This window comes from Cyprinodon tularosa, unplaced genomic scaffold, assembly GCF_016077235.1.
Source record: "Cyprinodon tularosa strain WSP-4 unplaced genomic scaffold, ASM1607723v1 ctg66, whole genome shotgun sequence".
NCBI lineage: Eukaryota > Metazoa > Chordata > Actinopteri > Cyprinodontiformes > Cyprinodontidae > Cyprinodon > Cyprinodon tularosa.
Genome location: NW_024039407.1, coordinates 1,193,132 through 1,215,871, shown reverse-complemented (window position 1 = coordinate 1,215,871; position 22,740 = coordinate 1,193,132). Strand labels below are relative to the sequence as shown.

Sequence of the window (22,740 nt, the reverse complement as noted above, 5' to 3'; positions counted from 1 at the left end):
TTTCTGTGATAATGTGCAAAAGAAAAGAATCGTCTTGAATGGTCTTAATCTAATTCCCTTCAGAGCGGGGGCTGATTTCACACTGCTACAGGGGTAATCAGCCCCCACACACTCACTGACACTGACACCTCAAATAGATGCACCTCAGCAGCTTTCTCCTTGTGTGGGTTTAAATCTCATAAGGGAGGCATACAACAGACAAGCAAGTCTCACTATCAAAGAATATTTACTGGCTCCACATCCAGTTGAGAACGTTTCTAATCCAGTCTTTGATATTCCACCCACTGCACCTTCTGCAGCTGGAGCTTCATTGCTCCCCTCTCTACCTCTTTGTTTCAGTTGGGATTTATTTAAAATATACTGCAGAGGCACACATGGGTTTACAAGTATTTGAAATAAAAAGATTTTAAGATTTATTCATGCAGCTGTAGTGTCCAACAGAGCATGCCTTTTACAGACGTCTTTTTAAGTATTCATTCGCCCATTGTGTATTCACGCAGTATGACATGCACACGAACAAGTAACGAGGCTAGCCCTTCATGCACGCATATATATGCACGCACATGCTCCTGGCAGGAGGAAGTGTTGCCATGGTTACCGTAAGGCCTGCCTTGTGCCGCTGCTGCTACAGATGCAGCGCCTGATGAGACAGAGGGAAGTGTAAGCCTGTGTTAGAGTAGATGTAGTGCATTCAAAGAAGTGAACATTTTTTTATCAAAAAGAAAGAAAGAAAAAAAAAGAGTTAGGAATCTGAAAGTCAACCACAGGGTACTTTTCTGCTGGATGGCTGAAGTGGAGGTAATTGGCTGTCTTTGGAAATGTGTGCACCATAGCAGCTGAAGGACCTCACTGTCTAATCACTTCTGGCTCCAGCATCAGACCATAAAAAGGGCTTTCAGTCAGAGAGACACAACGAGACAGACTATCAATGTGTTAGTGTATCTTTAGGGTAAGAAGTGCCCTTTATTATGCAAAGAGGAAACATGCAGCAACAGCTCATATAAAATCCCATTTTCCCTGGATGGATTTATCTGGCATCTCTACAGAATTAGATCCAGCCACAGTTTTAATCATTGTTCAAAGCTGAATCCAAACAAAAAGCACATCAGACCTTGTATGTTTTATTTCTTCTAACCAGATCTCTAGCCTGAAAAAGGTACTTTAGTAATTATTCTAAATCTCTTTATACTGAAAGCTCCTCAAAGTTAGCAAGACATAATGTAGCTAGTCAAAACTCACCACACTGTGCTTGGATTCAGAAGGTTTTCTATATATTATGCAGAAGGCCTATGTCATTGTTCCTGTCTATTAGTTAACATGGAAGAATGTGGATTCTCTTTGAGATACCAAACCACTGATAGCCAGCAGATCAGGGGTGTCCATCTGTAGTTTGATGAAAGTGTGTTGAATCAGGAAAAATCCATAATCATGCAGGACACTTGAGGACATCACTACCCTAGGTGATGGTTTAAAGAAAAAAAACTCGGCACAAGAAAAATCATGTCCCTGGCACATATGACCAGTAAATACCCTAAACATAGTTGATGTTTCTCTTTGCATATTTACATTTATGAAAGGCTGAAGTAAATAGCTATATTCAATCCATTAAACACATTTTGCAGTTGTGTTTTCACATGTGTTTGCACATGTAGCATAGAGCCAGGGGGTAAATATTGGGGCCTTGTCCAGGATTTGAATCTCATTGCATTCAGCTCAAAACAAATAAATGCCTATTGAAATAAGTCTCTATTATTTTGAAAAAGTTACTCAAGATTTTATCATTTCCAATAGTAACAGTGACATGGATTGGTTACTATAGTTAGTCCCTGTTTCCTTTGGTTTTCCATCTGTTCCGAGTTGCAGTGATAACATCTCAGAGGACCATCGGTCACTGATTGGTTTGGTGGTGGTGTCACAAGTTACAGCATATTTGAATAATATCTAAATAATAACTTTGACCATTAAATTGGTTTAAATTGGTGTTATTGTTTATGAGCACTGCCACAGCAACTAAGCATGAGGTAGCATTACCATAGAGTAGCATTAGCTTACATTCATATAAGCACTGGTTCATATCCTCCCATTTGATACTGTATGGCTTGTCTCCCTATCCTGTGCATACCCAGAGTGTCTCATCTCGCTGCCCACAGCCTTCTCTAGAAATCCTCTTTTACTCTGAGTCTGACAAGCGGAGCAACAGACAAGGCTGTTGTTGTGAAGTCTATGCAAATCACATCACTTTGGACTGCTGGCTGCCTTGGATTTAAAGACCCCGTCTCTACTGATATATGTTCTACTGTAATGGAAAATGAATCAAACTGATTTCAACTAACCTAAACTGTCTCTACCTGAATAGGTCAGAAAAAAATGGGAAAAATGCATTTGCTAGCAGTGACAAAGTTTAAAAGGTTTTTTAATTTAGATAGAAACGTACTAGATCACACACATTATCCCTCCATATATGGTGTTGTTTTTTTTCTCCCAAAGGTCTACATCCAATAATTCTCATTGTATCGTGCAAGTAGATTTTTAAGACACTGCTGAATAAATCTTTTATTTTAAAAACAGAGTTTATATACAGCTTTATAGTAGTAAATGGAAATAAATGACCCATGCTGGTAAATACAGATATGTTTAGTAGAGCAAGGACAAAACTAATAAAACTATGCAGAAGTTTTTATGCTAATTTAACCCATCGTCATGTTTGCATTAGCCAGTTATTATATTTTCTGTATTTAGTCTGCAATTCAAAACAGCTTGAAATCTCATGGTAACAAAATTTAATAACTGGTGTTCACTTCCATTTAAAAAGCTCCTGACCTTAAGCAGACTGTTTTCAGTCCCTTTGGTGATAACATGGGTATGGCACATCCAGGTGCATTCATGCACAACAAAGAGTCAATGGTGAGTTAATTAACTTAACAAAGACAGATGGTAACGGTTTGGCTACGAGGCTGCACAGCAAACACTGCCACTCGTTTCCCTGCTTCTAATCCACACAAAGTTTTTGATCTGCATAGAGATTGCGTGTTCTACAAGTAGATGTGAAGGTTCTCTCCAACTAATCTTTATTTAGCTCAAAGTGGATAAACATGATTATTCTTTCAAGTGATAACACTGAAAATTAGCATCCAAATTTTATTTTGGAAAAACAAAAACATTCTGTAAATATTTACTTTAAATAAAACTAAAGCATGATCCATTTTAAGCTGCTCCAGGCTTAATTAACCCATATCTGCTCACCTTCTTCTTTGTTTTTGCCACAGGTCTTTAGACAGCCATTGGGTAAATTAGAATCTAGCATTTTAAAAACTGTTTTTTTACTTCATTTTAGAGGACAGACAAAACTTAACCAGAGATTTATGTGGTACAAAGTAGAGTGCTTAAGGCCAATCTTTTCTTTTATGAAAAACTGGTCGTCATTTGTGCTCAGATGAAAATGTCATTAACTTTAACACAATATGTATTTAAATGATTCCTGAAAAACTAATGAAAATGACTAACATAGTCATAAATGTCACATCTGGACAATTCTTTCAACAGTTTTGCACAGAGTTGTAGCATGTTTATGTGTGAGTGTAAATAAGCATACTCAAGGTTGGTTTGTAATGCATTTTCAGGTTTCATAATTTATGAATAAGCCTATTTATTCAATTCTACTCAGTAATTTGTGAAATTAGATTTCAGTTGTTATGTTGTAGATTAGCAGCGAGCTTTACCGAATGGTGGCAGCAGGATTTAAATATCCGTTCTCATTTTGGGATTGAAAGATATATGCAAACTGAGATTAAAAGCTCAAAGCTAGAATGTGCATTGATAATGATATGGCATTGACTGCATCTAAATCTGCCTTTCTATCTTTTAAAAAACAGAGGGACCTTCCAAGCTTTGCAGATAATTTTTTTTCTGTCAAGAGGAAGTAGATTTCAAACATTTTTATAGTCTGTTTCAGTTCTGCCTGTCTGTCACTTTGCAGTGACTCAGTGTTATTCCGTTCATCAGATGAGATTATAGTTAAAATTACAAGTCAGGCCTCTGTTTTATTTTACTTAAGAGGGGATATTGTGTGAAAATCTGAAACATTTCTGAGAGATCACTTAAGAAATCCATTAAAACCTAAGTACTGCCGCAGCTGCCCCCTCTTTATAGCAAAAGCTAAACAGATGAAGAGCAGTTTGGTTGCATCGTACTGGAGTCCTTGCTGTGAAGGAAAGGTTATATTCATTACAGTGACCTGCAGGACCACCCGTGCAACCCATACTGCAGATGTGTGATTTATTCCCCTCTTTCAACAGGCAGTTAAGATGGCTGCCTTACTCACTGCATATAACCAACATGATGAATCCCTTCTTGTGTCTGCAGTTCGCTGATCGTTTTTCTCTGTCTGTCTTTATAGTAAATATCGCCAACAGTCAGGAGTGGATGCTGAGCCGATCCATCCCGGAGCTGAGACTGGTGAGTGTCCATTACTGCAATGATAGATCACACCTTTAGCTCACAGTTCTTTCATGATGAACTGGTTCTGTGGAGTAAAGCTGCAGAAAAACAACAACGGCAAAAAAAAGGAAAGTTTTTTGTAAGCAGTGTAACAGAACAGTTAATATATTTAAAAAGATGATGTTAGTCTTCTGGTGAGGTGTATGTGTTTGGAGAAGCCAGTTTCTGGGAAAATTTCGTTTTGTAATACCTTAAGAACAAATTCAATGTGTTCTGCTTTCTTATTCTTATCCAAAGTTAGCTTTAATTATCAAGTCTAGCCGCAGCATTTTTAATAAAATGCCTTCCAATTAAAGAAAATAATGCATTCACACCAGTAATTCAAAAAACACAAAACTAAAAAATAATAGATAAAAATTTACTGAATTATAATTTTGTAATAAAAAATATTGTTTGTGTGGGGTGTGTTGCACAGGTTAGCAACATGAATATAGAGAAAAATAGATCTCATATTCCTACATTTTTACAGTGTGGTTCAAAAGACATGAAAAGAAAACTTCCTGCGATAAAATAATTTATTTATTTTTCACAATACATACACATACATACAGGTAAATATGCTAAAGCCTTAAACAGGTTCCTTTCAATGAAATATGGTTTCTCTTAAACAGTTAATATATCTAAGATAAATAATTATAGATTTGCAATGTTTTCTTTTTGCCCCAGAATTTGGGAAGTAACATATTAAGAGATTTTGTCATGGATGATTTTTGTGTATGGACTGTGTGAGATGTTATAAATAATAGGGCTGTAAGTAACGATTATTTTGCAAATCGATTCATCAGTCGATTATTTTTTCGATTAATAACTGAAAAGCCAAAGGTTCCTTACAGAAGATTTTTTGCCAAATAAACCAGGTGAAACTAAAAATTTTCCACTTGAGGAGTTCTAGATCGAGGATATTGACAGATGAAAAAACCTTTTGTATCTCAAATCCAAAATGTTAGCATATTTTTTGGTTAATTTTGGTATAATTACTGCTGTAGTATTTGACTCTGTCAACTAAAAGCATGTTTTAGAGGCTCTACACTCCAGTTAATGATTAATCGATTTCTAAATTAGATAACGATTGTTTCAATAATCAATTAATCACGAAGAATCCGATTAATTGTTTCAGCCCTAATTAATAATCTGTGCTGTTTTGATGGCAACCAGGGGATTGTTGAAGACCTAGATTTCCTTAATGAAAAATGATAATTACATGTAAAACTCCAAGCAACCCCACTTTTGAACTGAAAGTTACTCAGTTAGACTTCCTTTGAATCTTAGCATTCATTTAAATACTGTATTGTTCCTGCAAGTGATTTGAGGAGAAAACGTATCCTGCTGTAAATCTTGCACATACAAACATTAGCTGAAAACCCTGAAAAAGGTGTAAAAAAATACTTAAACCAGTCGTTCTGTAAGGTAGTGTAAAAGTATGATCCTTAAGTGAAGGAAAAAATCTGAATACATTTTACACCGCCATAAATGTTGGTGAACCTGCAGTCTATACATCCTATTTTGCAAGTAGGAGAGGACTTAGTCTTCTATCTCTTATCTCTTAACATTAGAACTGTCCAAATCTTTCGCCAAATAAGTAAAATTGTGAGGCTAAAAGCTTATAGGCAAAAGTTTGATTCTTTTCATCTTAAAACTTTGAAATGTCTACATCTTAAATTCCTTATAAACAGATCAAAAATACAACATTTCCATAAAATGATCATTTCATAAAATTATGAATTATTAAAAAAGTTAGTTGCACATTTGACATCGTGTCTACAACATGTAGGTCAATCTATGCTTAGTGGCTCTTAAAACATTAACTCCAGCCTCAGTAAACACCTTGTGAAGCTTTCCTAAATCCTTGGTTGAATTTTGCTTGACAATCCTCTTAGGACTGTGGTCACCCATCACTGTTGCTGGTTCACTCTTTACTGCCACCAGTTGAAACAAAGATATTTTGTAGCTTACCCTCCTTGTGGGGGGCTGTGTATGATTATTGTCTGAATACTGACACACACTGGGAAATAATTTAGAGGCTTAGGAAATATTTTCAGGCATTTGTGTAATGACTCAGAAGAGAGGAACCCAGTATTGAGGCAAGACAGACTGTGGGATAACTTCAAAAGCATTTATTTAAAACTGGATCTGCGAATCTGCAGTAGCAGCGGCTAGGGCGTCCAAACCCGGAACCTCTACAGGAGAGAAACAAAGGTTAGTGACCACGATAACCTGACGAAGGATGATCATGAACGCGTGAGTCACTAACCTGGTTTTACAGTTCAGGCTTTTGCCTAGAGAACATGGTAGGATCGAGCTGGTCAGCTGACAGGATGCAGCGCACGCCGCCAGAGAGTTCCACGCACTGAAGCCTTGAAGGCTGCAGAAATGGCAGGGGGAGAGATCCAAGCAGATGACGGAAGGCAGGATAATCCATGTCAAAGTCATAAGGTAGATCAAGGTTCAGTCCACAAGAAGAATCCAGCAGATGTCTGAAGACAGGTCAGGCAAACAGATCAGAACAGGGACAGGCAGGCTCAAAGGTCCGAATACAGAAACAGGTCAGGTCAGGTAAACAGAACACAATGAGTTATGCCCAAAAAAAGTCTCACAAAAGGCCCAAGAATAATCTGGCACTGATGGCTGGGACCAAGCAGCTTAAATAGAGTTAGGAGCAGGTGGATAAGATGAGCAGTAATGAGAAACCGGGAGAAACCAGTGCCAAGATCGTGAAACAAGAGTTTCCAATATTTTTCAAACCACTTTTTTGTGAATATTTTAATTTTCTATGGACATCAGTAATATAACATTTTTTATGTTAGACCGCTATGAGAGCAGGTAACATGCCTGCAATAGAAGACATTGGTCACACAATTGTGTCATCTGCACATCTTATGTGAATGATATAATGCAGCAAAACACAGATTTACTAAGACACTAAAGAAATGTGGGAAAGGAAGTGGAAGTGTCTATCAAATGTTTTAATTAAATCTAGTTCGGTTTAACATGATCCCATCACTAAAACAGTGGAACTTGTTCTTGTTGTGTTTCCTTCCCTTTTCTGTCTCAGGGTATTCTAGGCAGCCTAAAAAGTGGAAAGTCGGCCCTGGTGAACAAATACATCACAGGCAGTTATGCTGCTATTGAGAAGCCTGATGGTAATTATTTTTTCCATTCTTTTCAGTGTATTTAGAAAAGCATAAAGGAGTTATCTGATTGGCCGTTATATTCCTCTCCTCAGAGATGTGTTGTGTTCATTGTTGAGGATGACATGCGATCATGTCAACATCCCCCATCTGTCACGCTGTTGAATAACCTGTCTGTCACTTTCATTGTTCCCGTCAGGGGGAAGGTATAAAAAGGAAGTTCTGGTGGACGGTCAGAGTCATCTGTTATTGATCCGGGAGGAAGCTGGAGCTCCTGATGCACAGGTGCTCCTTTGTTTGCCGTTTGTTTCACCTTTAACTGTTTGTTAGGAGTTAACGTCTCCCCTGGCTTTGCTCCTTCAGTTCTGTAGCTGGGTGGATGCAGTGATCATGGTGTTCAGCTTGGAGAATGAAGCTAGTTTCCAGGAGCTTTACCAGCTCTACAGTCAGCTCAGCGCACACCGCTCTGACATCCCAGTCATTGTTGTTGGAACCCAAGGTACCCCTAAAAAATGTCATATCCTGAAGCTTAACTCAATGTAGCTCAAAACACTACATGGATTTGAGATAAATAACTGCTCCATAGTTAAAACTGACTGCACTGATATCTGTTGTTTAGCTTTAAGAGACAGTTCTTCATTTGGCACAAAGACACCCTCTATCTGCTTAAGGAAGCACTTTGTACCAGAGCTATAATTATAACAAGCTTCCATCTGATGTCAAAGTTGTTTTTTCCTCTCTTTTAAACTAATTACTGTTTGTGGGGAAACACTTAAAGGCGACCTGACACTGCTTTCAGCTACTTTGCTTTTCAGTAAAGTGGAGAAAATGGTTTATTAAGAGGGAAAAGACATTTTATCATGAATAACGGTTGAATGGGGTGCAATCCATCCGTCCATAGTGACCTGTTGTTGCTCTACCATAAATGGTAGACTCAGAAGAGTCTGGTTACTTACATAATTTATACATAAATTATAATAATAGTTCTGCTATCATTTAATTTCTGTATAACCATACATGTCTCATTACCTCAGTCCATGTAGAGACAAGCAAAATATGGTGATGAATAAAATATGTTTTATTTTTATATTTTTATCTTTATTATATTGTATTTTATCTTTATTATATTGTATAGTTGGATGTGTGTATATATCATCTAAAACTGCAACTGGAGCGTGTAACAAAAGTAATTTCCCTCTGTGATTATTAAAGTATTTCTGATTCTGATTCTGATGTTCATGTTAAGCTTGACTGTTTAGTGCCGTTTTGTTTATTTCTGTCCTGTATTTTTTAAAGATAAAATAAGCAGCACCAACCCTCGAGTGATCGAGGATCAGAGAGCCAGGCAGCTGTGCATCGATGTCAAACACTCGCTGTTTTATGAGACCTGTGCCACCTATGGGTTCAACGTCGACAGAGTCTTTTCAGAGGGTGAGTCAATTTATTTTACCAGCACTTTCAGAAAACCTTTAACTGATCGATTAAAAGCGATGAGGAATATTATACAAAAAACCTACATGATGCTCTGAATCGGAGCAGGATGATTTAATCATAGCTCTGTGTGGTTTTCAGCTGCCCAGAAAATCGTAGCCCTGAAGAAACAGGCAGCGCTGCTGGCCTGTAAATCTCTGCCCAACTCTCCAAGTCACTCTGGAGGCTCCACACCTGGATCTGCATCACTTCCTGGACAGGTACCACCCCCCATCAATACAGAGTGGTTTCTAACATTATTCTCAATTCATTGCATCTTCCTCAACTCTCTGCTTCAGGCAGAAAATGGCAAGAATGATACCAAAATCACTCTAGGAAGAGTAGGGAGAAGTTATGTAACTTCAACTTTTGAATATTTTCTAACCCTAATGCAAAAATATAGCACCGAATTAAATACATTTCTACAGTTAGTAACAAGTAATTAAATGAAAAGTGGTAGCAATAAGTTAAAATCCTCTTATACTCACACTCTCTTTCCATACTATTTACCAACCATTCCACAGGTTTGCTAATTCTAATGCTAACTTTAGCAAATATTTAATTTACCCATCCAAAAACAAATAAATATGTAAATAAAAAAAATAAAAAAATCATTTTACCACAATCACCACAATTATAAAAACTATCCATCCAGAAGGAAAGCAGCGACCTCTGTGTGAAAGATGAGTCTCTTTGCTTCCTTAAGTCAGCACCAACGCTTCACAGCATGGCCAATATTCATCCTCGTTTTGCTTCTTTGTTGTTCTTGTCTTTAATCTAAGAATTTCAATGCAGAGAAGCAGTTTCTCGGTTCCACCATGGACCTACTAGGCTCTGGGAACTCACATGACTTCATCCAACTATTCTTATGGGTGCAGAATCTATTCGTGTCAATTATATCTTAACCAGTAAATATTTAGATAATTTGGACACATCAAGATTTACAAAACATTATATACATATATATATATATATTATATATATATATACAATATATATATTCTTGTGTAAAGCTTGATCAAAAATCAACTAATACTTATATTCTGCATCATTCTAATTGATTTATAGATGAATTTAGTTTTTGTATGAATCGTTTTAATGAACAAGTTTAAGCTTTTTAGCTTTAATTTTGTTTTGATAGTTTAAATTGACAACTGTTAAACTAAAACTTTCTTAATCTAGTCACTTTTTACCAATAAAATCAATTTAGGTAGAAGCTAAATTCATTTTTTTAAACTGATTTAATCCAACAGGTTTGATCACAACTATAATCCCCCCATCCACAAAAATAGAAACACAACTTTCTGTAATTATTTTAATTATTAGGTGTAAAACAGCAAACCAAGGAATCTAGTTCTGTGTTGAAACAGTTATCGGACCTGAAACCAATAACTTTGGTGTTTCTCATCACTGAAGGGGATTGTAAACCCAGCTCTCTCTGCAGAATTGTTTTAGTTCAGCCACAAGAACATGCTACAATATCTAATGGGATTCAAATCTGGACTTTGACTAGACCAAGATATATTTTAATTTCAACAGGCTTGTGGCATTTGGATCATTGTCATCCTGCGTTACCCAACATGTTCTTGAGTTTTGGGTCACTTCACATCACCTTTTTTATAGAGAGCAGAATTTAAGGATCCAACTAAAAGCAGCGAAACAGATCCACACTAATGTTTGACTCTAGCTATACAGTTCTTTTTCAGAAATGCTGTTAAGGTTCAATGCCAAATGTATAGAAAAGTGAAAATCAACTTAAAAGCCCCACTTTTTAAAACATGTTTAATAAAAAAAATCCTCCCAGTTTGTTAGGAAGACTTTTGCCTCGTCTCATTCTTATTGTTTTTTTTAAATAAAAATCTAAATTAACTAAAGTATAAGGCCAGTAATATTGAAGTTGTTTCTTTTTCCTCTCAAGTAAATTCCATTTATTCTGCTGGAGTGCTTTTAGTAGGATTTTAGTAGGATTCAGGAAACAAGAGATTTCTTTAAACTAATCAGGTTTTTGTTAATAACGATGCATTTCCTCACTCTACTCTCAGTTGCAAACACAACTTTTTTTTTTAGCACAACAACATGCGCTAAAAGATCTGTAAGACGTCTTTGTTGCACCGTTTGGTGAACTTTTATGATAAAGATCTGTAGAAGAGAATTATATGAATGTCATTCACAGTTTTGGTTTTTAAAACAAATATTTTCATTAGAAGGGAAGCAGCGAACTAAGTCTGGTTTTACATCTGAGACACGATTTATTACATCCTTCATCACAGTCGCCCTCATTCACAGCGATCCCAAACTCATCTTCATTCTCTTCATCTCCTCCCATCTCTATTCCCATCTTGACCTCCTGACCCACACTCCCAACCTGTCCTCTCAGGCCAGTAATGGCCCCAGTAGCAGCTACGCCTGCTCCCTCCCCTCCACCCCTGTGGTGGGTCACAGAGATCTGAGGCCCACTCAGGCGGATGGGGGTGGCAGCTCGCGTCTGAGGACCATCCCCAGGCGGCCCTCCCTGTTTAAGGTCAGTCCCTGCCCTGTTTGGTCTCATGTCATTTCACTTTCATTTTCACTCCCTCCTGCTCTCTCGCATCATCTCTGTCGAACTTTAAAAACACTTGTTATTGGTTTTGTTTCAGAACCGGGACACAGATAAAAAATCAGGTGATTCGAAGGGGGACCAGAGCAGCGCACGGGGTGTTGCTCTAAAACAGGTTTGTGTTTCTCTGTTAAAATAAAATGCAGAAGTCACAAAAACTGTTATGAACAGGCAACTGCAATAAAAAAAATATATATATATCTGACAGTTCCCTTTTCAGATGGCAGAAGGGAACAAAATGGATCTGATTTGATTGTTACCTAAGCATCAGTTTATTGTTTTATCTTTTCTAACCTTTCTCCGGGGTGTTGTATTAATATAGGAGCTCTGAGCTGCAGCGCTTTGAAGGGTCTGTTGTTCTCTCTCTAATTGTAGGCAGAATGTCTCCAATAATAAAACTGCAAATGTCTTCTGCTGTTTTCATCAGGGCGTCCTGTTCAAGAGAAGTGGCAACTCTCTGAATAAGGAGTGGAAGAAGAAATACGTCACCCTGTCCAACAATGGCACGCTGTCTTATCACTCCAGCTCCAGTGTAAGAAAAACAGCCATGCACTGATCAATACGTCCGTAAAGCGGAGGCAAAAGCCCTGCAGAGTGCTTACTGGGGAGGGGTTATCTGCAGATTTACAGACGTTATAACACATTAGAGGACAGTTCTCATTTCTGTTTGTCAAGCTCCAGATTTTTCCTCTGCTGCTGCTCTAAAGTGGCTCTTCTCATAAACACTGGAGGGAGAGTCCTTTTTGTCATTCATATAAATAAAACACTTCATACTGATTTTATGGTAAAAAAAAAAAAATAAAAAATATATATATATATATATATATATATATATATATATATATATATATATATATATATATATATATATATATATATTGAAAAAAGTTTTTTGCAATTTATTCAGTGCTTTAATATTGCAGCACATAGTTCTGGCCTTAAAGCACTTTTAAATTGATTATCTGGACCATAGGTAAAAAGTCCCGAAGCCATTACTCTGATCTAATAGGGCTGTGAAAGTCTTGTACGAAATGTATTGTACTAAAAAAAAATTTTTTTTGTGCAAATTTCATAAAAATGACAAAGATTTAGCAAAATTACGAATAGAAATAGCCCCAATAAATGTTCCTCAGGCTGTTCCTCATCGTTGAAGTTTTCACCCATTTTTTTCATTTAAACCGGTTCCCCTATTTTAACCTACCATGCTGAGTTTAACAGGATGCTAGGTTTGACCTTAAATCAGTCCTTTTTTTAGTTTTTTTATTTAGTAGGAAAATTAACAAAATATGATTATATATTTAATGCTCTGAACTTCGTTTTTTTCGCACCATGTTTGTTCTCCCACTCTGTTTACATTTGATCACTGCTGCACTTTAAGAAATGGAAATATCATGAAAACTGTACAAAACAAAATTTTGTTTTGTATACACTTTGCGTATACAAAATGACAATAAAAGAATTCTTCAATGTGCTCTAAAAAATGTGACTATGACTTTTTTCCTAGAATGCCATGTAGGGACTATTCAACAGAACCTAAGCATGACATGTAGAGGTAATATTTGGCTACCTCTCACTCATCTCAGGACTACACCCAGAATATCCATGGGAAGGAGATCGACCTACTGCGTGTGACGGTCAAAGTTCCAGGGAAACGTCCTCCCAGAGCCGTGGCACCTGCCGGCCCCTCACCTGTGCCCCCAGCGGCTTTACCTGGAGTTAACGGGCTTAGCAAGGAACCGGCAGCAGCTGATGGCACCAGTACAGGTATACCTGCTGACTGCGCATGGAAAGTTCCCTCATCATTGAATCTTTCACAAAACTGGTTCCCCTATTTTAACCTACCATGCTGAGTTTAACAGCATACTAGGTTTGACCTTAAATCAGCTCAATGTTTATCTCCTTTTTTTTTTTTTTAGCTATCTCCTTTAAAAGGAGAATTAACAGAATATGATTAAGAAAACTTTCAATGGGGACAAATACTAAAAATTAACCTATAGAACTGATGCCCTCTCCTGATGACCTCTCAGAAGCATTGTTACAGCAGTACTTTCTATGGCTGCCATAACTCTATCAGTGATTAAACAAAGAATCTCAGGTTTCTTTCTATGGGAGAAGAAAACAATTTGAAACCAAACAGCAGAAGTTTGTTCTGTGATACCGTCCAGGAATTAAAATAGTCCATTAGAGACCATGTCCAGGAGAGAAATAGAGCTAAGGGTACTTTCTATGGGAAAGGTGTTACTCTTGTCTTATTTGTTATTTCTCAAGAGAGACTTTTGGATCGTTATGAAAGTGTCTGTTTATTGACAAATAACATAAGATCTGCTTTATATAATCCTTTGTTTCTCTCTCCTCTCTGGTTGGCAGTTCCTCAGTTGTGTCCTTCCACTCTGTCTGTTGCCGATGACCGGCCTGGCGCTTTGTCTCCTCAAGGGGGCGAGAAAGGACTTCAGCGCTGCCCTTCATCACTGTCCGCTAAAGCACAAAGTGTTGGCAAGTGTATCACATCAAATTAAACTAGGAACCCCTGCTACCACCAAAAACAGTGCTTTTCTGCGTTAATGACTACTTTTTTTCCAAATGTTAGATGGCCTTGAAGGGACCGCCGGTCCATTTGCCGGAAAAGATCCTGGCCAAGCGTCTCCCATGAGTGACAGGAAGAAAAACAGGAGGAAGAAAAGCATGAATCAGAAAGGGGATGCAGCTGTTGGCCAAGCTGAGGGTAATGCTGCTTTTTACTGGGAAATTATCCAAATATTCTGGGAATGTTGTGCTTTACTGCTCTCAGCAGAGACTTGTTTTACTTCAAACATCTTATTCCTAGAGTTGGAGTTGCTGTCTGACTCTTCAGTCTAAAAATGGATGATCAAATATCTCTGTTACTCTTTAAAGCTTTCTTGACAGCTCAACCGTCCGTCTCTGTTTCTCTTTTCCTTCTCCTGTGCGTATCTCTCGTTCTGCAGCCAAACGCAAAATGTGGAAATTAAAGAGCTTTGGTAGCTTGAGAAACATTAATAAGACAGGTAACACATGAGGGTTCAGAATCATGCAATTTTAACCTTCCCAAGCATGTGTTCATTGGACCTTTTTCCATCCACATAACCCCAACATTTCCCTTTCTTCATCTCTCAAAGTTATGCTTTGTACCATTTTATGTTTGTCGTTTTTGTTTAACACGCTGATCAGATTATCCCTCATTAAATTTGTACAAATTGTGCATATCTGACCACAGTTTCATGTATTTTCTTTTACCTGCAGAGGAGGAGAATGCAGACTTTATTATAGTTTCCTTCACTGGCCAAACATGGCACTTTGAGGCTCAGAGCCTGGAGGAGAGGGACTCATGGGTGACGGCTATAGAGAGCCAGATCCTGGCCAGCCTGCAGTCCTGTGAGAGCGGCAGAAATAAGGTACAATTCTGTTTTTATTTTCAGACAGATTTCAATTGTTTAGTCAAAACTATCCAGAAAAAAGGCAGTAAAATCAATGTAGACTTAAAAAAACAGCGGATTATAGTCAACAGGAGGTTAGCTTTAGATTACTGTTTATTTGGATACATTTATTCATACATCACAAGTTGCAATGAGTGACTTCTTAAGGCACCGTATCAAACTCAAAGGTCCAATTTACTCCCAGTTCAACACAATTATGTTAGACTTCAGTTTAAATCAGGTGAATTCATCCCATTACGGAATATTATGATAATCAGTTTCACAATCAGAATCATAAAGTCTTATTAGTCATATTGTGCCAAAGCCAACTCCGTGCAATCTGAGAAAGCACTTAACAATAGAGAGGAAGTCCTCCAATCTACCCTGCATGCCACACAGGACCAAACAGACGCATGAAAATGAAGAAGCACTGCAGCGTTAGTACTCTGTGTATAAATAGGAAAGAAGGAATGTTACAGAGAGGCACAGAAGCGAAGAAGTCCATTAGCTGATTCTAGGAACACAAAAGCACCTGACAAGGAGTACTTTCCATGGGGAAAAAAAAAATCTAAGTATACATGAGGTCAGCAATAATAATAGTTTTTACCTGTGACTTTGTGCAACAATTAAGCACAGATAAATAGGGACTCGAGAATAATTTAATGTCAGCTTTATGTTTATGTTAAGGTCTGGTAAAAGCTGAGGTGTTCTTATGCTTGGTTGAAAGAACTTGGCTTTGATTATTTTTGTGTTAAACCAGGAAAGGTCAAATATCCCCTGGTTATAAACATGATGAATTTCTAAATATATAATACTTTGTATGGGCAGGCACGGCGGAGTAGTCAGAGCGAGGCTGTGGCCCTGCAGGCCATCCGGAACACCAAAGGAAACAACCTGTGTGTGGACTGCGAAGCATCGAGTAAGTTCAGTTTAAACTGTGCACAATAATCCACAGTGGATGATTCCCATGTTATCTTACTGTTTCTGTGCTGCAAATACACTCACCTCTCATTGCTCTGCAGATCCCACCTGGGCCAGTCTCAACCTGGGGGCCCTCATCTGCATTGAGTGCTCGGGGATCCACCGGAACCTTGGGACTCATCTGTCCCGCGTTCGCTCTCTGGACCTGGACGACTGGCCAGGGGAGCTCACGCAGGTTCTGGCTGCCATTGGAAACCACATGGCAAACAGCGTGTGGGAGAGCTGCACCCAGGGCCGAACCAAACCCACACCGGTGGCAACGCGGTGCGTCTAACCAAACCAACACTTCCTTATAATCAATGGATTCAGGGTCTAGTTTAATTATAATAGAGAAACTTTGAAAACTAAAGAGGTTTAAAGTTTTCTACTTTTAAAGCTGGTGTGGCAGTTTCCTCTTGCCTCACAGCATTGTGTCAAATGGATAGTTTGGGAAATATATAGTGGGACTTAACAAGATATTCTGGATATGTTCACAAATTTTATTGTCTGTTTTAATACCTTAAAACTGAGCCTTAGTTTCTTAAACACACTTAAAATTTATCCTTTAAAACCTGTATGTTTATCTTACAAAATAAACATTGATGTTTTTCCTATTGTGGATCTATTTACTCTTACACTGGATTTCGTTTATGTCACTAGAGAGGAAAGAGAGTCCTGGATCCGAGCGAAGTATGAGCAACGGGCCTTTGTGGCGCCCCTTCAGCTCGCCTCAGAGGACAGCAGGCCGGCTTCGCTTCTGTCTGCAGTGACCGACAGGGATCTGCCCCGGCTGCTGCTTCTCCTGGCCCACAGCACCAAGGAGCAAATCAACACCCAGCTGGCCGCAACGCCGTCGCCTCCTCGCACGGCTCTGCACGCTGCCTGCCACCTGGGAGATGTGGTCATGACACAGCTGCTCGTCTGGGTGGGTTTTCTATCCATTGCTCTAACACAGGCATCCCCAAAGTCGGTCCTCGAGGGCAACTGTCCTGCAGGTTTCAGAGGTTTCCCTGCTTTAGCACAGCTGATTATGATTGCAGTTGAGCAAAAGCCTGTTAATAAGCTTTCAATTAAAATCAGCTGTGCCAAAGCAGGGAAACCTCTAAAACCTGCAGGACAGTGGCCCTCCAGAACCAAATTTAGGGTTGCCTGCTCTAACATGTATTTATTTTCAGGACATTTAACTTATCAAAATTGTTACAGAGAGACAAATTAAATAAAATAGAAATGAACTATAATGGTTCATTCAGGTCATGTTAGTCGTAGAGTAAAAACAGAAAGCTTCTTCTAAGTTGGTAACCTTTGAGAAATTCCAAGTATTTGTCTCATTAAGGCCGCTAAATTTAAATCAATGCATTTCTTCCTTTTGCTTTTTTATTTGCTTTACTTCCAGGAACACATGTGCCTCAATCAGAAATCTTTGCTATGAGCTAACAGCTTTCACTTACAAAACAAAAATATATTGACAACCCAGTTGACTTAATCCATCTCTAACATAAAACATGCAATAGGCAAAACTGGATTAAGAGTTGGAATGAACAATTAGATTTTATCTGATATCATTGGTATTTTGAAGTTCTTTATGATTTATTTGGATTTTTACATGTAATATTTCGTAATTTTGAATTTCAGCACACAATCTAGTTTCGACTGAAAAATTTATAAATATTTATGTTAAAGCTTCTTTCATGCTCATAGTTCCTCCCCCAAAACTAAATATCAACATGAAAACATTAAGATTTCTGGTCTGTTTTCCTAAAAAACAAGGTCCTCTGTTTTACATTTAAAGTATGAAAGTTTATTTCAGTCTTTGAAGCTAATTGTCTCTGTAGTTATATCTCCCAGACTGAAGCACTATGGAACAATAAAAAGAAATAATAAATAATTTGGCCAACAGATGTTTCTGCAACTACTGCTTTTTATTTTTTATTTTTTTATCCAAGCTAAGTTTCGCTGAGTGCTGTTTTGTTTGTTGAACAAAACTATTTTTAAATACTACGTATATTTTGGCTTGTTTTGGACTTGTGGTGCAATAAAAAATATTTTAAGGCAACAGAATAGTTCAACATAAACATTTTGAGTTTAAGTGGCTCTATTTTCTTTTTCCATATGGTTATTGTCAGGGTTCGGGTTGAGGTTGAGGACCTATATGCAGAGAGGCTGAAGTGATTTCTTGGAGTTTAATGGGAAAAAAACAGTAAACGAAGGCAGGAATCCAAAAATCCAATTAATTATGTAAATCAAACCAGAACTATTTAGACATCAGAGGAAACCAAACACAAGGAGCCAGGGAAAGGGAGAGTATATTTAGCTGACTGAGACAAAGGCAGGGTTAACGAGCGGAAAAGGAGGAGATGTGAGTGGAGACAACGAGGAGGCCAAGGGGAAAGGAACACACACAAGAGGACAACAGAAAAAGAGGACAACAGAAAAACCTGAGAACTAACATAAATCTAGAAACTACAACAAAATAGGAATTAAACGAATAAAACTAGAAAACAAGGAGCAAAGTAAAGCACATCATAACCAAAACAGTGACAGTTATGATGTTAGTCTTAGGTAAACACACCAATGTTAATTTAGATTTTCATTAAAAGTCTGAGATTTTGGTTCTCATTTAATGTGTTTTCTTAATTTATTTTTTACAATATTAGACCATATACAAACAAATTCCTCTTAACTAAGGGTGCATTAATTAAAGTAATGTTGGTAATATTTTGCTGTTTGTTGATGTTTTTCAGACTGATTTTGACTGATGATGTAAATAATCAAGTTATATAGAGAACCAAAAACATTTTGGTGGATTTTTAGCTGAGCTGTGTATGCCCTGCTCATCTTTTTATTCTTTGTTTGATATTGTTATAAGATCGTTTAAACATTATCTCCTTCTTCTCTTCTCTAACAGTATGGAATTGATGTGAAAGCAAAGGACAGCCAAGGCCAGACGCCAATGATGATTGCCAGAAAAACAGGAAGCAAAGGCTGCATGGATATTTTGCTCCAACACGGATGCTCCAATGAGACATCCCCCAATGCCGCCACTCCGGTCCTCTCCCGCCGTTCCAGCACTGCCAGCCTGGGGCGAACCGGCTCCAGGAAGTGGGTATCGTAGCCCGGACTGATGACGGCGCTTTAACAGCCTGGAGGATGGCCAGAGTTTAGAGATTTTTGTTAAAAAGTGGAGCAAGCTGTGGTGCCACAACACGGCGGGACTAAAAGAACATAATACAAAGAATATAATAAAAAAAAAAAAATAAATAGACTAAAGACTGAACATATCAAACACGAAAGCAATATTCATCCAGTGATTCCATCACAAGCATATTGCTGAAATACTGTCCTGTAGAAATGTCTTCTGTCATTCTTAGCACAGCCCGTCTGTCTGCTTGTCACTTCCTCCTGATGAAGTGCAATAATCCATCTGTGACGATGAAGAGCAACAGTTTAAGGTGTGGACTGTGGCAGCAGAAAGTGCGCTCAACATCCAATGATTCTCTTCCAATTTTGTTGTGACTGGACCAAATTTTTGTTGTTGTTTTTTCTCATGCTTTAAGAATGAAACTTGAACCTCTAAAATGGCGCAATCTCACTCAGTTCAGCAGAAATAAACAGTTTCAGCAGCGAAAACACAGCTCGATCCAGATGCAGAATCCATGAAATGCCCGCGAAGTTCAAGCAAAAGGACTCAGCTTTGTAAAAAACAATTTGTTAAAAATAAGTCAGGTTTGTTTTTCCTTGTCTTTTATAATTTCTTCTTGCCGTACATTCCATGAAGCAGTGAGCAGATGTGAACATGCAGTATGTAACCATGTGTTGAAACATTTATTCGGGATCGTTGAGAGACTACATGAAGATGCTATCCACATTTATATCACTGTTGTGTATTGATGATTTAAAAGTAAAGTATGAAGCAGTTTGGACACTTTGTGGATCGTGTGAATTCCTCATGACTTAAATGAAAATTAAAGTTTTTTATTAGCAATATAAAGATTGTTTTGTTTGTATGTCTACTTTGTTTTGGAATTCTGCTTGTGTGCGACTTGCTGTTATATCTGTCATTTTGTTTTTGCAGAGTCGGTAAGTGGTTTAAAGCAGTTTTGACGATTATGTTTTGTAGAGTGAAATGTGAGGACATGAAGAAGAGATGACAGTTAGCAGATGAAACTTGTGGGATTTTTTATTAATATTTATGAGATTAAAAAATGAATGTTTTTTACTATGTCTTACTTGGTCAAAGAAGGTTGAGGAGTTTATAAAGGGAATGCCAGACATCTGGACGAGGTGGATGTTGGTTGATGGAGTAACTTGGGATTTGTGTGCAGCACTGTGGGACCTGTGTGCGAACAGGAGAGGGAAGGAATCTGACGATTCTTCAGGTTCCGTCCTACACCATCACACCACCATGAGGTTATTTTTCTTAATTGATGTGGGCTCTTTATAGTCTTTGGATAATTGCTTTTCCATTTAACAAAGAAATGTACCCTTACCAAAGCATATGTTCTTGTATGTTCCTCATACTGAGGTGCTCTCAAGGGGTTTTAGTTAGTTCAGGTTAGTTGCCTTCAAAAACCTCCATGTGAACACTAACTAGTTCCCCTAATTCCCAAAGATAATTCAATGATACAGAGAAGCAGCATCTCTTTTCCAAACTCCTAATTTTGTCTCAAAGACTGATGACCCTTTGGGGGAGGATTATCTCAACTATTCACATCACAGATCTTGTTTTTTTCAGTCTTGATCCAAATCTGTCCACAAGTGAAGACTGTAAACAAGAGAGTTCAGCCTTTCAGCTGAGTTCATGCTTCCCGATAAAAGGATACCATGGTTTAGCTCTTATATTACAGCAAATTAAGCAATCTTCCATTGTTATCTTTATTGCTTCTTCAACCAAAATTAAAGCCAAGATTTTCTTCAACTTGAGGCAGATTCCCACCTCAAACCCAAAGTGGTTCTGCTTGAGAACCACGGCCTCCGACTGATGAGCTGATTTGAACTGCCTTCTTTATCCAAAATATGCCCTTTGCTGTCTTAAATATTTTTTATCCTAACAAACTCATCAGCCTTTGGCCTTTTATCAGAAAATGTCTGAAGATGCACTTTTATTCTTAAATTTAAAGGGTATTGAAAGTTTTTAATCACATACCGGTTATCTGTTTGTGTTCCTTTTCTAACCTCTCAAACTCATATGGGAAAACCTTTGGCTTGGTTTTATATTCTGATGGTCAAACTAAGCCATTTAGGTTCCTAAGCACTTTAAAAACAGAACAATGAGTTCAGTAGTTTACAGTGAACTTTACTGTTTTACCTCTTTTTACGAACATCCATTCCTTTCAAGGAACTCAGATTAGTTTAGAAAAATCTTAACATAATTTGCATGATATTCAGGGCGTTCAGTGTTTATGGCTAATCACACTAATCAAACTGTCTAAATCTTATACTTATATATTTTTTTCCTTTTTAAAAGGCCATCTGCTTATCAGGCCCTGTGGTTTGTAGGCATTTTTTGTGCACTGTGCAGTACTTCCTATTTTGTGGCATATCAGCATTTCTGTAAATGTGTAAAAAAATGTGAATGCCTGTTAGAATAATTGGTTCTTTCATTTCTATGTATTTTCATAAAATGATAACTTCTTTTTCGTTTTTGTATTCAGGTGTTGAAAATAACATTATTTACATGCCTTATTTGTCTTACTTGTCTGATAACAAGGTGTGCTACAAACATGTGTGGCCCCACATGTCCCCCTAATGAGGTCAAGGTCAAGGTTTGGTGTCTATCTAAGGCAGTCTTTGGGCCATATTTGTCACCCCCCCACCCCCCTCCCCCTTTACTTTTAAAGATGCACCCATTATGGAGAAACAAGAAAGTAAAACAGCCACATGCAATTGAAATAAAAAAAAATCAAAACAATTTCATTGTAATAATGAGGTTGGTGTATATATTTTATTTAATTTTGTTTTGGTTATTATTGTAGTTTTAATTCTTTTAGTTAAAAATGCTATAAGAAACTTCCACAATATAATTTACTTAACTGAAGAATTTACTTCTAATTAAAAATAAATAATTTAATAATTTAAAGCCTAGATTATAACGAAACAGATGATGATTGATATTTTAAAAACAGTTCAAATTAAAAGACATTCTTCATTCATTTTATCAATTATTTGTTTCTTTTTTGTTTCTTTCATTCTTTAGTAAAGTTAGTTTGTTAATTAGTGAGGTAGTTAGTTAATTTGTTAAAATAAAAAAAAATCACTCTTCCACAATATCTGGAAGTTTATTGCAGAGTTGGAGAACCATTTTCATTTAGTTTAAATTTCCTGTTATTGCTTTTTTAATTATTATTCCTACACCAAATGCATGTTTTGTTTACGTTTTTAGCCACTCCATACATATGCAAGTCGTTATGTTGAGCAACTTCTCTTAATAATTTTACATGTTTTTATTTCTATTTGAACTATTTCTCACTGTAGGCCTAGACACGTATTTATTGTGTTTTTTTATATTTCTTTTAACTTTCTTCTTTTTTTTTTTTTTTTTTTTTTTTTTTTTTTTACATTTGTGTGTATCTGCAAGCTTCTTTTTGTCTTGTGTTCTGCATCTCTTGCGTTTCCCCTTTTCTGCAGAATCACCTCCAAACTGTAGGGGGCGACATGACAA

The 22,740-nt window shown here is 37.4% G+C and overlaps 1 protein-coding gene across 5 annotated transcripts in view; it reads left to right on the top strand.

The window, feature by feature from the left end:
• The window catches only part of agap2 (ArfGAP with GTPase domain, ankyrin repeat and PH domain 2), a 39,077-nt gene extending 19,007 nt beyond the window's left edge, over positions 1 to 20,070 (top strand). For 2 of the 5 annotated variants that reach the window (XM_038309224.1, XM_038309221.1), the window contains exons 2-19: positions 4,397 to 4,455; positions 7,550 to 7,637; positions 7,825 to 7,910; positions 7,989 to 8,124; positions 8,922 to 9,056; positions 9,198 to 9,316; positions 11,473 to 11,616; positions 11,732 to 11,806; positions 12,119 to 12,223; positions 13,275 to 13,455; positions 14,059 to 14,184; positions 14,279 to 14,413; positions 14,655 to 14,714; positions 14,950 to 15,101; positions 15,951 to 16,041; positions 16,145 to 16,367; positions 16,743 to 17,007; positions 18,988 to 20,070. In XM_038309224.1, coding sequence (XP_038165152.1) covers positions 4,397 to 4,455; positions 7,550 to 7,637; positions 7,825 to 7,910; positions 7,989 to 8,124; positions 8,922 to 9,056; positions 9,198 to 9,316; positions 11,473 to 11,616; positions 11,732 to 11,806; positions 12,119 to 12,223; positions 13,275 to 13,455; positions 14,059 to 14,184; positions 14,279 to 14,413; positions 14,655 to 14,714; positions 14,950 to 15,101; positions 15,951 to 16,041; positions 16,145 to 16,367; positions 16,743 to 17,007; positions 18,988 to 19,194 — 2,387 coding nt within the window. In that variant the 3' untranslated portion in view covers positions 19,195 to 20,070. The remainder of the gene's footprint in view (positions 1 to 4,396; positions 4,456 to 7,549; positions 7,638 to 7,824; positions 7,911 to 7,988; positions 8,125 to 8,921; positions 9,057 to 9,197; positions 9,317 to 11,472; positions 11,617 to 11,731; positions 11,807 to 12,118; positions 12,224 to 13,274; positions 13,456 to 14,058; positions 14,185 to 14,278; positions 14,414 to 14,654; positions 14,715 to 14,949; positions 15,102 to 15,950; positions 16,042 to 16,144; positions 16,368 to 16,742; positions 17,008 to 18,987) is intronic. The other 3 variants (XM_038309225.1, XM_038309222.1, XM_038309223.1) reach the window with 2 other exon arrangements.
• Positions 20,071 to 22,740: the final 2,670 nt, after the last annotated feature.